At 40.3% G+C, this 15,890-nt stretch overlaps 1 protein-coding gene across 9 annotated transcripts in view; it reads left to right on the top strand.

The window, feature by feature from the left end:
- The window catches only part of Sorcs1 (sortilin-related VPS10 domain containing receptor 1), a 535,835-nt gene that overhangs the window by 378,716 nt on the left and 141,229 nt on the right, over nt 1-15,890 (top strand). For all 9 annotated transcript variants that reach the window (XM_030251008.1, XM_017318265.2, XM_030251009.1 and 6 more), the window contains one exon: nt 12,261-12,325. In XM_030251008.1, coding sequence (XP_030106868.1) covers nt 12,261-12,325 — 65 coding nt within the window. The remainder of the gene's footprint in view (nt 1-12,260; nt 12,326-15,890) is intronic.

Below are 15,890 nucleotides of genomic sequence, written 5' to 3'. Positions count from 1 at the left end.
TAGAATTTTTGAGGAGATATTATATATAATATATAGAGAGATATAATTATATATATTATATTGAGATATCACAAAATACATACTATTGCATATTATTCCTGGAATATAATTTGTATGAGAAATAAAAACAGGCATTATACATCAAAAGACTTTTTAAAAATGCCTATTATTTTTATGATTATTTTTTATTTTTACATCGTGATCTCAGTTTCTTCTTCCTGCTCTAATCTCAGCCTCCGTTCTGCCCCACCTCTACTCACTACTTTATTTCCCTTCAGAAAAGAGCAGGCTTCCCATGGACATCAACCACACATAACATATAGAGCTGCAGTAAATTTTATTGTTCAACGCCTTCTTATTAAGGCTGGATAAGGCAACCCAGTATGAGAAAAAAGGGTCCTATTAAGGCAAAAGAATCAGAGACACTGTTAGGAGTCCCACAAGAAGACCAAGCTATACAACTGTAACGTAGGCAGAGGGCCTAGGACAGGTCCACTCAGGCTGTCTGGTTGTTGGCTCAGTCTTTGTGACCTGCTGTGAGCTCAGATTAGTTGATTGTGTGAGTTTTCTTGATATGTACCCTCTGGCACCTACCATTCTATCTCCCCTCTTCTGCGGGATTCCTGATGCCTAGTCTTTACGATCTAGTGTTCTGTCATTGTATACTTCTGACTGAAAGGACAGAAAAATTGGAGATATTAAACTTGTACATGTGAGCGCATTCATCACGGCAGCATCTCCAACACAGAGATGTGTGTGCTCCACCCACAGCCCGTGGTAGAAAGATGAATTAAGGGTGATTACATGGTGTACCTCATAATAGCTGTCAGAGTTTACCCAGTGCTCTGTTACACCATGTTATATTAATGATGTGGTACATTAGTTATGAAAGGAGGGAAGAAGTGCCTATGCAAACATAGAGCCATTACCACAGGACCAGCAATGATAAATGTAATGCACTCCCAGGAGGGTTTGAGTTCATATTCTATGACAGCACACAGCCTTCTCTCCATCTATCATTCTCATTGTCTTCCCTCATGTCTGCCCCTGATGTGCTCCCATCTCTTCAACTCCACGGCTCTCCTTTCGCTTGATCTCCTCATGTACTTTCTTTATTTCTATCGCACTGGAATGCAGAATCATATCCTTAAGAATTGGAGCTGAGACAAAAGGATGGAGCATCTAGAATCCATCCCATAATCAGCCTCCAAATGCTGACACCATTGCACACACTAGCAAGATTTTGCTGAAAGGACCCAGATATAGCTATCTTTTGTGAGACTATGCCGGGGCCTAGCAAACACAGAAGTGGATGCTCACAGTCAGCTATTGGATGGGTCACAGGGCCCCCAATGGAGGAGCTAGAGAAAGTAACCAAGGAGCTGAAGGGATCTGCAACCCTATAGGTGGAACAACAATATGAACTACCCAGTACCCCCAAGAGCTCGTGTCTCTAGCTGCGTATGTATCAGAAGATGGCCTAGTCGGCCATCAGTGGAAAGAGAGGCCCATTGGTCATGCAAATTTTATCTGCCTCAGTACAGGGGAACACCAGGGCCAAGAAGTGGGAGTGGGTGGGTGGGGGAGTGGGTGGAGGAGCGGGTGGGGGACTTTTGGGATAGCATTGGAAATGTAAATGAAATAAATATCTAATAAAAAAACACAAAAAAACAAAACAACAAGAACAAACAAACAAACAAACAAAAAGAAATAAATGTTTTGCAATATAAAAAAAAAAAAAAAGAATTCACCTCTATGATGAAAGATTGACTCAAACACAAACCCAAAATCAAGTGATAAAATAAAAAGGTGTGCTTTTCATTTCCCATTATCACACTGACCTCTGCTGCTAATTAATGACTAGAAGTTCCGAAAGCAAATTAGCAATGCCTTTAAAGTCTTTTCGAAGAGAGACACTGCCTTGACCTGTTGCCAAATCCTTCGCACCTCATGCGCAGAACTCAAAAAAGTCTTTATAATCAAAGAAAGTTCGAAGAATTTGAAGACTGTTGGACCCTTTATCTCCATGATGAAGATAAATCTAATTTCCTTCTGCTCACCCATTTCTATCCCTCCTATCTTCCAGACCTTATCAACTTAATTTCTCTTTCTCGCCCATTGAAAGTAAATTTGGGCAATAATTTCTTAGAGTATTTTGCAGAGGTTCCTATACCAGACAATAAAATCACAGAACGTCTTCATGTCACAGTAGTAACCTACTGTGTTACAGAGGAGTGGCTACATGGATGGTTGAGCCACTCTTACTGGGGGCTTAAATAAGTCTAGCACATGCAAGTATGTGTTTTGAATCCACATATTTGAAAGTCACTTGTTGTTATTATTGTTACAGCTGTTGCAGCTGCTACTGCTGCTATTATTTGATACAGGATCTTGCTATGCAGCCTAGACTATCCTCCAACTCATGACCTTTTCCTGGTTACTGTATCTGTACTGAAGATAATAACCAGGCTGGTTATAAACTCTAGAAACTCTATTGTATGCTTAGGACTGTATTCTTATAATCCTCAGATACACGATTCTAGATGATAGACAAAGCTCCCCTTGTTACATTTTTTACAACCTTTTACTAAATGTGTTTGTGTGTGTGTGTGTCATCCCAAGATAGCACTGCCTTTTCTGAGATGCTAAATGATAAAATAAAAAGGATTATTTTTTACATTCATCTCTCCCACAAGAACTCTGTCTGTCTCTCTGTCTATCCATCTGTCCATCTCTTACCAGGCCTAGGTTAGAAGTTCCAATCTTTAAGGAGAATGTATTTGTTCTCTAGAAAACTTGGCTTTCTTACATGTAATATGAAGAATTTGTTCATCTCTAACTTATTTTTTATTTTCAAGGGATGTTTCCCTGAGCATAGTGCCTCTATCCACAGTTCCTGCACATTTCACACAATCTTATTATTGTGTGAAAATTATTAGATTGAAGTCTGTGTTTTCCACTATTAGGCAAGCACTTGACCTATACCCCCAGCCCAGTTATTATTGGAAGCTATTATTAACATTTTTCTTTTTACAGATGATATATGGAGCAATGAAAAAAGTAAAAAGATGACATTCTGGGCTGGATATTTTGTTTATTAGTTAGACACATGAATTGCTTTCACAACTGACATTACCTCTATGGTTTTCATCATTTCTCCCCCATTTGTATTATATATGGGATTTGAAGGCACACGACATTCATCCTCATCTAAATTGTTGGCAGATGATGTACAGGACACTGACAAGGGCATGGCCTCACTGCCCTAACTGACACCAGTCTCACATTTAATAGATAAACACCAGCTATGATCTAGGCCCTGTGACAAGAGGTTGATTTTCTTCTGAAATGCTTAAATCTCATAGTTTCTATGTTATATTTACAATTCAGCCTTCCAGAAATGTTCTTACCACCTGTAATATATGTGTATATATGTATATATTTGCATAATATATTTACACATACACATATATTCATATATAATATATTTATATATTACACATATAATTTCATTGTTTTCATCATTAAGATTTCTCAAGAGTTACTGGTATTTTCTTCCATTTAACTTTCTATCTAATCCCTAATACTTAGATTTTCACCAAACACACAGTAAATCCTCATTAAATTATTCCAGTTCAGAGTTAGTCATGTGTTCTTCATTGTGCTAAGTTGGAAGGATTCCTAGTAAGACTCAGCATAGAGTAGTAGATTCCATAGTAATTAACCTTCAGCATTCCAGAAATATATAGGGAAATTCATAGATATGTCACAAGAAGATACTAAACATTTTATTACTGTTTAGTCTTAGTTGTAATTTGTGTATATTTTCTGCAATCAATATTTATAAGTACCTACCACATATCTGACTTACAACTAAAAAAAAAAAAAAAACTATCATGTATTGGGTATGTGCTCATTTTTTTCTCCTTGTCTTGATCTGTTCGAACAAAACATTATTTGGAGATAGCTGTCTTCAGACATCAGAGTTAGAGTCTCTCGTGGGATGTGATTTCTGCAGGTTAGGTTATTTCCAGCAGGAAAATGCCCAGGAGTCAATGCCTTGAAGCCTCTGCCTGTGCTGCTCTCTCATCTGAAGTTCTTGATCCTTACACAGACAGTAAAGAAAGGAGAGGGCGAAGGTCATTTTCTTCTTGTTCCTTGGATAACAAGGCCTTTCTTGCCCTAGCTGGACCGCTAGCTTCCCCTCTCACTCTGAGTACATCAGCACAGACACAGTCCTTCTGATGGGTCGCTTAATTTTTTTCCAGCCACAATTTGTTCACAGATTCAGTCTTCCATCCTAGCCCTGGTGGTAAGATGTCCAGCATTTATGTCTGAGATGAGACAAATTTCTGGTCTATCTTCCACTCCAAGCAACCCTTCACTCTCTCTCTACATTTGTTATTAACTCATAAACTTCCTCAACACATAGATTTCACGTTCTATATTGAAAAGGCTTTTATTTTTCATTCATATGGAGGTTGATTAATAATAATTAAAAGATCATTGCATAAATATATCTTCCTCATCGACACTTTGTCATCCGTCCCCAGGACTTTCACAGAGATGCTAGCCATTTTTTTCCTGCCTCTTCGCAGTGAATTTTTTCTCTATCAGTGTACACTTTTACTTGGAGTCTATTAATAGACAATAGCACAGTAAATTGGAGATTTTCATGTAATAGACTGTAATAAAGTACTTAGAGATTTACTTCATTAGTCTCCTGAGCTGATAAGGAACTGTCATCTAGATTTATTATCAGGCAAAATTATAAAGTAGCTGAAACTATGATACAACTAAAGTTTAAAAATGATAAAAGAGAATTTTAATAGAACTTCACAAGCTCCTCTTTAACAGTACCCATGATTATTTTAAATTTATATCTCTGAATCTCACTGGTCTTATGCCTGTTAGAGACTCAGATGTGCTGTTCCCTTCAAATCTATTTTTTGAATTTTCTTGCCCTGTGACTTTTATTTGGGAATCAGGTGTACTGTCCTGGCCATGGTCCATGGTATATAGACTCTCCTCTTCCTCTCTATCCCACATACATTTAGAAAACAGAGACAACAAAGAGTAGGAAAGTGTGGCAGGGTCTGAAGTAGCCTGGAAATGTAAATAATGATGTAAGAAGCAAATTCACTCAGTAACAAACAAGCAGTATGGAAGACAGTGAGGGTAAATACGTGCAGAAGATATGTTTGGGTCTGCGCACACCTACGCACACACCTGCTCACATGGATTCCCTGGAGTAGACACTAAGCTTTTATTCACCTGGTGACCAAGAAATAAGTACCTGGCCCTGGGTATGTGTGACTGTCAAACAGGTATAGAAAGGAAATATTTACTGACAACAAATAATAAATAGAGTTCTAATTTTACCACTTTTAAAGACAAAAAGAGAAAGACTCATACTGATGACAAAGAGTTGCTTGTTTTGGCAGCTAAGACTTAAGTCTTTGCTGAGTATGGGTGTGTAGCCCTGCAGGACACAGAGCACCACCAGTGGATTTTCAGAAGTGATTAATTTGATTTCACAACCATCCACGCTGAAAACTAGACTTCACATAGATTTGTAACACAAAACATCCCAAGTATATTTATGCTCATTTGAAAAAATGGTTATTGCATCTTCTCTTGATATCAAACCCAAATTCATTTACTGTTTTTGTTGTTCTTGCTGTTGGTCTGTATGAATTTTTTGTCAGCAACTCAAACAGAATTTTTTTAAATCAATAATTTGAATATAATTTAATCCAAAGATACATTAGTGTAAGACTTGCATGTTGAGGACTGATGGTAGGACACTGGTAAATCCTATGTTTTCCGTATTCAGACCGTCGTGTTTCTGTCAGAGCAGAAAGCATACAGTAAAGACAGTGAGATTATAGCAGGCTGTAATCTGGAACAAGCGGGGGTTCTTTGTGTACTATCCATTGACACTGTGTAGAATAAGAGCATGTACAGTACAGAGTGTACATCTTGTGTGGTCGGGAAGTGAGGTTATGAGTGGCAGTGAGGTTATGCAGTGCCTCCCTTCTGAGCGCTTTACAGAACACTCGAGATCCACCTCACATTTGGCTTTGAATCAATTTTTGGTTATTGTACTTTCAGGAACCTTTCACTGTTGCTGTTTTTTGTGCCCCCCACCTTCAGTTATGTAATGCCATAGGAGGCCAAGAACCATGGCCAGGGCCAGGCTCTTGAAGCCTGTTGCCTCCTTCCAATGTTATGATACAGTAAAAGTTTTACTTCTGCCAAACAGTTTGTGCAATTCCTCACCCTTTTCCTACACACAGCTCTTTCTCTCTCTCTCTCTCTCTCTCTCTCTCTCTCTCTCTCTCTCTCTCTCTCACACACACACACACACACACACATACACACACACATATATGTCACGCACACATATACAAACATGTGCACAGTATATGCAAAACACATGGTAGCTATCACATGCAGACTCACATGTACACACGCCATATGTACACTCACACATGTGTATACACGTGTGCACATATCACATACACTCATACACACACACACACACACACACACACACACACAGTTTATGAAAATAACCTCTGCATAAATGGCTCCTGGCTTGAGGAATAAGAATGACCAGAGGCAGACTTTGGACACAGGAGGCTTATGGTTGCAGCCCATGCTGATTTCTCAGTAAGCCTGTTATACACAGCAAAATAATACTAATTTTGATTTGTGTTGTTTACTTACTGGCTTCTTTATTTGTTCAAAGGGGATAGCTTTGTTACTCAAAAAGCAGTGTGGTGGGGTGAGATCTAGACTAAAAGAAGAAGAAAGCATGTTTCTTAGTCTAAAGAGAGAGGTTAAAAGGACACCCAGGCCGCCTTTCTTTCACACAGCTTGTTTTTTTTTCTGGTTGCACAGGAAAAGAGACCTTGAGCTAAGCTGCCTTGTTCAAGAATAAAAGTTGCAGCCGTAGCTCGAGAGTTCCTGACAGTGTTTGCTTTAGAAACTATCATGGCAGGTGAAGAGCCAACACTTGCTGCCCAGAAGGAAATCAAGGGGTCCAGCTCCTAATATCTGCCAGGCGTGTTGCTGCCTCTGCAGACAGGATTGTTTGCTTCTGAGGCAGCATTTATGGAGAATGCCTATGGGTACATGAATCCTCCATCAGAATCAGGAAAAGGGAAAGCAGGGCTCTCCTTGCTGCATGGCCTCTATCCCTATGCAGACCCCTGGCCCTGGGTGACGTTACTGCATTTCTAAATCTGAATAAGTAGGTGCTATCCAGTCACAGTCTTTATTTTTTAATACCTGCTCTGCAGTTATCTACTTCAGGACATTTTTGTGGCTCTGCACCATTTATTGAGCACTATATTAAAGTGGGATCATCCCAGACAAAATGCCAGGAGGATGATAAACTGGTGACATTTCTGAGTTCCTCAGTAGAAAATGTCTACAAAGGCTGCATCGGGCTGACTGTATTTCACAGGGCTGACACCGTGCCGCTAGCATTCGCGGTACACCACACCAGGCTGGATCTAGCTTTCTCCACATGCTTGCCTCTCCTGATCCTGAGGGTTTTACCCTGAAATAGCTGTCAATGAGAGCAGCATCTTGAGATACCAGATGAAGAGAGGTGCCAGGCCACAGCAGGTTGTTTCCAGCTTTTATCAGCCAAGCACATATAGCACGATGAATAAATTTACCCTTCACTTTCCTATTTGATTATATATTTTCTTTATTCCATTTTATCCCTCAGTGCTAAGGATTGCACTCCAAGCTAAATGCACACCAGGCAAGTGGTGTACCATTCAGTCACAGCCTCAGCCATACTTTCTTAACTCCATTCCATGTTACCTTATGACTCACAGAGTCAAATGCAAAGACTTCCCATTGCGGAGTGAGTGGTGTCTGATGGTATTGACTAACAGTGCTTACCCTATTTGTAATGTTCTACTTTGAAAACCCCAACTCTCTTGACTCACTAATAGATGTCTTTGTGGAGAACTCTCTTTTTGATCTCAGGCTAGGCTTGCTGTTTATATATAAGTGGAATGTGCAACGCCCCCCCCCCCCACTACATATATATATATATATATATATATATATATATATATATATATATATATATATGTCACTTGGTTGAATATTCCAGGAGTTTGATCAAGTTGGTTCTATAGTCAACCTGGACTTGGCTGCCTCTGGAGACTCTATCCCCATGAAAAGAACCATTTTTCCTGGTTGTTGCAATGTGTCTTAGTCAGAGTTTCTATTCCTGCACAAACATCATAACCAAGAAGCAGTTGGGGAGGAAAAGGTTTATTCAGCTTACACTTCCATACTGCTGTTCATCACTGAAAGAAGTCAGGACTGGAACATAAGCAGGTCAGCAAGCAGGAGCTGATGCAGAGGCCATGGAGGGATGTTCTTTACTGTCTTGCCTCACCTGGCTTGCTCAGCCTGCTCTCTTATAGAACCAAGACTACCAGCCCAGAAATGGTCCCACCCACAAGGGGCCTTTCTCCCTTGATCACTAATTGAGAAAATGCCTTACAGTTGGATCTCATGGAGGCATTTCCTCAACTGAAGCTCCTTTTTCTGTGATAACTCCAGCTGTGTCAAGTTGACACAAAACTAGCCAGTACACAATGGCACCCCAAATGTTAGACCCCCCCTTTCCTTTTAGCTGTAATTCTGAACTCTTAATGAGAAGAATGGCATAGCTTCTGATTTTATTCCCCAGGAACATGGAATGCTGAATACATGAATAAGTGAATTTTGCTTTTCATGTGGAGAGTGTTACACATTCACTTTTTCGTGTGACTATTGATCTGTGGAAACAATACTATTTTTAATTAGGTATTTTCTTCATTTAAATTTCCAATGCTATCCCAAAAGTCCCCCATACCCTCCCCCCTCCACTCCCCTACCCACCCACTCCTATTTCTTCGCCCTGGTGTTCCCCTGTACTGAGGCATATAAAGTTTGCATGACCAATGGGCCTAAACAAATACTTATTATACATTACTGTGAGTGGTCTCCCATGCTATCTCTGAAAGTTTATCATACCACCATTGCTTTTAGCTTCATGGGTGATTATTAACTTCCATACTCATCTCTTTGAATATCATGAGACAACAGAAAAGAACAAAACCAGCAGTGCATCTGAGTCCTTGCTTTAGAACGGAAGGATACATTGGGTGGGGTCCTCAGAGTTAATCCAGAGACCTCACATCTGCTAGACTTGTTATGAGCTAACCTTTCTTATCACTCACAATATTGACCAGGCTAGCCTGGAACTTCTGATCCTTCTGGCCTTAGGCTCTCAAGTATCTGTGATGATAGGCCTGAAGTACCAGTCCAAATCAGGTCAGGATGTGTGTGTGTGTGTGTGTGTGTGTGTGTATGTGTGTGTATCCCAGAAATATAAACATGGTCTAGAAGTCTTGAAGGGATAACTGACTCTAAGTCAGAACTGATCTAGGAAAAGTGTGTATAAATTCAGTCATTTATAACAGAGATCCAACAATAAGAGTTGTGAAGGCAGAAGAAGGAAGGGGTTGGAGGATTCCAGGCAGAGATACCATAGGACACAGTCTTGAAGAATATAGTTCAAAGAGAAAGACACTTTTATAACTGACCCAAGGCAAATTAAATCTTTAAATAAATAATTTTGGACCACTGCTGTTTCATGTTTTATTGAAGCATTCTTTCAGAGTCTTCAAGATAGAGCAACATCATGTTTTGTAGAGCAAATACTGGTGACTATACCAGTATTTTCCATATCTTTACTGTTCACACAAACATTTATATAATCACATAGAAGAGGTTGTTTACATGTGTCCCTGTGTGCATGTGTGCATGTATGTATGTAATGCACACTGACTACTATGTGGTACATGTATGTGAGTGTGTAGTGCTCTTAGTTATATGTAGGTGCCTGCGTGGGAATCCTGTTTCTTCCTCTATTACTATCAGTCATAGTGCCTGGAAGCAGGACCTTGAAGGTTGAACCTTTAGTCAAGGCTGACCTTGCCATGGAGCTCTCTGAGTCTGCTTTTCTCCACCCCAATGCTGTGCATGTTATGTGCATGTGAAGCCATGCTTGGCTTTTTACAGTGGTGGTGGGAATTCACACTCAGGCTCTCCTACATGTAGAGAAAATCTATGTCACATGTTTACATAAAAGTAAATATTTGTTAATAGGAAATGCTAGCCTCTTAAGCAGAATATTTTTAGCAGAAGTGGCTTTTCAATTGTGTCTTACCCACTGAGCCACTTCCCAACCCCTTCATTTTCATTTTTAATGCTCATGGCTTGGGCTCTTGAGGCACCCGTTCAGTGTTGGGAGATGAAGAACAGTACGTATGGGCCAGTAGTACTCCTGATATTTAACTATAATGACAGTGGAGAGGTCATCTTCTGCATGTATTCAAGCTATTTTCAATGATACCAAGTGTTCAAATTCATTTTACAGGTTTCTTTGAGTGAAATGATAAATGCCTTATTAGGAAATGTCTGCTTCCTTGGAGAAGAAAGTAGGATTTAATGTTTAGAACATAGACTTTGAGTTTCAGGCCATGTATCAATCAGAGAAATCTTACTGACTGTGATGATAATAGGCCCTTAAGGAGACTGCTTTTGTGAAAATGAAGAACAGCTAAGCTATAGAGAGGCCTCAGACTCCGAGTTGAGGAAATTAATTCAAACAAAAAGAGTTCTGCAAATGCCCCCTAAGACACCGATTAATTCGCTTCTTTCCTTGAGTCTGTTGACCTTTGCACTTTTCATTCTCTTGCTTCCTTCCTCTTTTGATCCTTCTTTCTTTCCATTTTCCTTTTTTTTTACCCTTTTATATTCCACATTTACAAATTTACCATAATATGACAAGACCTATGACTATGAGTATAAATAGTTAAAAACAAAATCCTCGCAGTACCTGCATTTGTCATATGCACATATTGATGTGTGTGTGTGTGTGTGTGTGTGTGTGTGTGTGTGCCCCTGTGTTTTATGTATACAAGTGCCTGGTGATGGAACAGGCTACTCTCATATCTGTGACACCCATGAAGTAGATTTTGTGTCAAAATCTATGTCACATGTTTACATAAAAGTAAATATTTGTTAATAGGAAATGATATCCTCTTAAGCAGAATATATTTAGCAGAAGTGGCTTTTCAATTGTGTCTTTAAAAAGAGCCTGAGAGACCGCAAAGGAGCTGGAGCAGAGCATTCCAAACTACGAGCAGAACCACTCAGAGGCTCACCCAGGAGTGTGCAATGGATGTGGCACTTTAGGAGCCGCAAAGTCTTTCAGTGTGTCTCATCCTCTGACAGCAAAAGTGAGATGAAGCCTGGCATGTGCAGTTTGAGACTCCACATTAAGTCCTGAAGTGATGTGCACTTTTGAACTCTCTCCCTCTCTCTCCAAGGATGCTGAGGGTAGACTGCAGGACCAGTTTTGAAGAATTTGACTCTTTTCTTCATAGAAATGGAACCAATTAATTTTCCATGAATCCTACTTAAAATGAAGGACAAATGTACTTACATTTATGTGATCCTGCTCTATAAAAATTCTAGGGGGATTGTGAGATTGACTGTTTTATTTATATAACAGAACAATGATTTTCTATTTGATGTCTTCTCTAAGGAGTTTAAAATATGTTTTCGTTGACATCAATATCCAGATTTAGGACATACTAGGATGTGAGAGACATCTACACTTTTTGTTGTTGTTGTTGTATTGGTCCAGTGCTTCTGTTGAAAATGGTTGCTGCTACAGGTGTCTTTTTGTTTGTTTGTTTGTTTTTTGTTTTTAAAACTGGTTGTGTCACATAATGCAAACAAAACTTCATAGGATTTTGTAATTTTGAAGTGTCATACTTTAGTTATATCAATTTGCTCTGAGTCCCTGGGCAAGTCAACTATCTAAAGCAGTATGCTGGATATTTGCCTGATGAGTCCATCAAGTCTAATGTGAAGCTGGTGGTGTGGTGGTAAAATGCATGTATTCTACTTACAGGACATGTTTCCAATCTGAGCTAAAGGACACAGAGTGTCCTTGTCAGTTCATCCTGGCCATAGTCAAAGGATTCATTATTGTTTTTATTTCAAGGGGAAATTTTGCTGTCAAGCATTAGACATAAACAGAGTGGATACGTTCCCAGGATTATGGTCTCTGAAACCTGCAGGCATTAACAGTCTGTGGGAGTCACTGAGGTATATGTGAAGTTATTAATGTGAAATGTTCCTTTTTATGTTTTGCCATTTTTTAGGTCTGTGATGGGGTCGAGCAAAGAACCAGACCTTGTGCATCTCGAGGCCAGGACTGTGGATGGTCGTAAGTAAATCAACCGCATCCCCATGTTCTTAGTGGTGTTAGTTTTGTCAGTCAGTTATGAACCAAGTCCACAGCCACAGGAGTGACCATCAGGTCATTTGGGAATGTGAATATTTTCTGCGTCCGAGAATCCAGAATTTGCCTAATAAATATATGACCTTCCACAGATTTATAAGTCTACCTCTGTATATATACAGATTTATTTCTGTTTGGATAAATGCAATAGAGGAACCACGCTAATCCAATGACCATGCCCTGATATTAAAGTTCTAATACTCTGGATTCCCCCAGAGCAGAGTGACAGGCATGTAGACATGAAAGAGAGCCTCAGAGTTCCTCATAGCTATCTGCCTTTTGGAATTGATTTTCAAAAATATTTATTTTATTTTATTTTATTTTATTTTATTTTATGCATTTGAATGTTTTGTCTGCATGAATGTCTGAGTGCCCTGTGTATGTCTGGTGCATGTGGAAGGCAGAAGAAAGTATTGGGTGGCCTTGAGTTAAGAACCATGCAAGCTCCCATAATGGGTAATTTTACATTAACTTGACACCATCTAGATTCATCAGAGAGGACCGAGCCTCAATTGAGAAAATGTCTTCATAGCATCAGGCTGTGGCAAGCCTATAGGACATTTTATGAATTAGTAATTCATGGAGGGCCCAGTCCATTGTCAGTGTAGCCACTGATGGGCTGGTCGTCCTGGGTTCTATAAAAAACCAGACTTAGCAAGCCATGGGGAACACAACAGTAAGCAACACTCCTCCAAGGCCTCTGTGTCAGATCATACTTCCATATCCCTGGCCTACGTGAGTTTTCGCTCTCACTGCCCTTGATTATAATGAAGTGTGAGGGAAATAAACCCTTTCCTCCCCATCTTTCTGTTTATGGCATTTCATCACATTATTAGCAACCCAAACTAAAATATAAACCTATAATATGGTTTTCTGGAACCAAAACAGGACCCTTTACAAAAGCAACAATGCTGTATACCATTGAGACATCTCTACAACTCCCCACCCTCAACACACACACACACACACACACACACACACACACACACACACACACATACTGGCATGCGCACACACATATTTTATGAGACAAGTTCTTTAACTCTCCTAGAAGTGCTCAAGTGGGCTCAGCCAACTGGCAAGCAAAGCCCTGGTATCTACCTGTCACCATCTCCCCAGCACCAGAGCTACAAGTCTGAAACTATCCATGCCCAACATCTGTCAAAACATAGGTTCTATGGTTGGTGGTTCAGTCTCTGTGAGCCCCCATGAGCCCAAGTTAGTTGACTCTGTAGGTCTTCTTGAGGTGTCCTTAACCCCTCTGACTGATTCAATTCTATATGCTACTCTTCCACAAGTCTCCCTGAGGTCCACCTGATGTTTGGCTGTGGATCTCTGCACCTGTCTCTATTCACTGCTTGATGAAGCCTCCCAATTGGCAGTTGTTCTAGGTTCCTGTCTCCAAGCATAGCAGAGTAGCATTAATAGTGTCAGGGATTGGCTTTATCCCATGGGATGGGTCTCAAGTTGGGCCAGTCATTGGTTGGCTATTCCTTCAATCTCTGCTCCATCTTGACCTCTGCTCATCTTGCAGGACAAAGTAGGCTGATGTCCTCTTCCCTCTAATGTAAGTCCCTCCTGACTGCAGAAGATGGCCACTTCAGCCTCCAAATTCCTACCCTACTGGTAGGAATCTCAGCTAGGGTCACCCTCATAGAGTTCCCAGAACAGCCCCCATCCCAGGTCTCTATCTAGCCCCATGTCCCACATCATTTTCCATTCTCACACCCAGACTGCTTCTCCTCTTCCCCCACCTGATCCCCATTCTCCTCTTCACCACCCCTCCTACCCAGTTCCACCTAGGCCCTAAACCTTTGGAACAGATGTGTAGCTTAGTCTTCATGTGGGTCCTCTAACAGCTTCAACAGGGACTGTCTCTGACTCTGTTGTCTGCCATTGGGTTCCCTTCCCCTTAACTGAACTGACAGGTTGGGCCTCAGTGGGAGAGTTCTGCTGACCCTGGATGCTCCAGAACTAGGTGGTACCCAAGGGGTGTTTCTCCTTCTCTGAGAAGAAGGGGTAATTGGAAGAGGGACTTGTACGGGTGGGACTGGGAGAAGAGGAAGGAGGGGGCTGAAACTGGGGTGTAAAGTATATATAAATAAACGAATGAATTTTAAAAATCAATGAAAAAAGAAAATGTGCTGAGTTTCACTTGACTGGATCCTATGAGGAAAATAATTAAGGTTAAAGACTTTTGGAGGGGGAAATGTGGGTTCTAGAGCTCATGTCCTTATGCTTGCAAGGTAATCCCTTTGCGAACTGAGCTATTTTCCTAGCACCAAGCCCCTGTTTTCTAAGGCATTCTGTTGTTGCCAGTGCTGGTTTGGTTTACTTTGGTTTTCCATTTTGGTTTTATGGTTGTTGGTGTCCTCAGGTTGTAAGACATCATCCAGGCAATATCTCATTGTTTTGTTTGGAGATTCTCAGAAAACACTTCAAGAGAAAGGGGAAAAAAATGAATTATGCTCACGTGAACCTCACAAGCAGCAGGAAGGGCAGTTCATTAGACTAGATTCCCAGCCCAGGATAACCTATATAAGATCTCATTCATTAGTCACGTTAGAGTAAAGAGCTTCAGTCAGTGAGAACTGGGTGGTTAGGTACATGATATGCAGGGAACTAGGGTGCAAATCCAGAACTCAAACCCATCTATAGAAATATCTCAAAAAGCCACTCATTGAAAATACCATTTCAACCCTTTATGTCTCATTTTTATCTGAAAATTAAGAAAGTTCATAGTAATGGTTCAAAGTTAGCACTGATTGACCAATCATCTTGTGATACTTATGACAAGTATTTTAAATAATTTGCACAATTATTCCTCCTGACAGTTTTTTAGACCATAAATTTTATGCAAATTTTACTACATGTCGGTAGTAACACGGGTAGGGCATTTGGAGGATGCAAAGGAGGTTGGTATCTATTCACAGAGCCCATTCAGATGAGAACAAGAAAGCCAATACAAAGGAAACAGTGTACAGTGACCTTTCTGTCCAACATTTAAACAACAGCAATGCAAGTTTCTTTCACCTGCAGTGGCTCTGAGGATCCTCTGCTGAGATACTATTTATTATGCATAAGTAAGTGCAAAACAAGTGGTGGAGGAGACAAAATGAGGAAGGAAAAGGCTCATAGGAGGAGAGGATTAAGGGAGTAAAAATAGGGACAATGACCTCATATGTATAAGATAACAAAAATGGTCCACCCTACCACTACAAAGCAAAGATTCCATATGCTCAGCACTAATCCAGAGAGTGAATATCCTTTGCTTCTAGCGTGGTCCTCAGAATTGGAAAGAAGCTGGCTCACTTCCCATAATTCCCATTTCCCTCTCCTTACCTCTTATAGATGCAAAGGTAGAAGATAACTGCACTTCTAACCTCAAGCCAGAAAAGTAAGTCATCCATGGAGCCCAAATCCCAGAAGCCACACACCTTGCAGGACTTTCATTTGAAATCTTCATGGGATGTTTCCCTTTCTAAGTATT

This window comes from Mus musculus, chromosome 19, assembly GCF_000001635.26.
Source record: "Mus musculus strain C57BL/6J chromosome 19, GRCm38.p6 C57BL/6J".
Classification (NCBI taxonomy): domain Eukaryota; kingdom Metazoa; phylum Chordata; class Mammalia; order Rodentia; family Muridae; genus Mus; species Mus musculus.
This window is presented reverse-complemented; position numbering and strand designations above follow the sequence as displayed.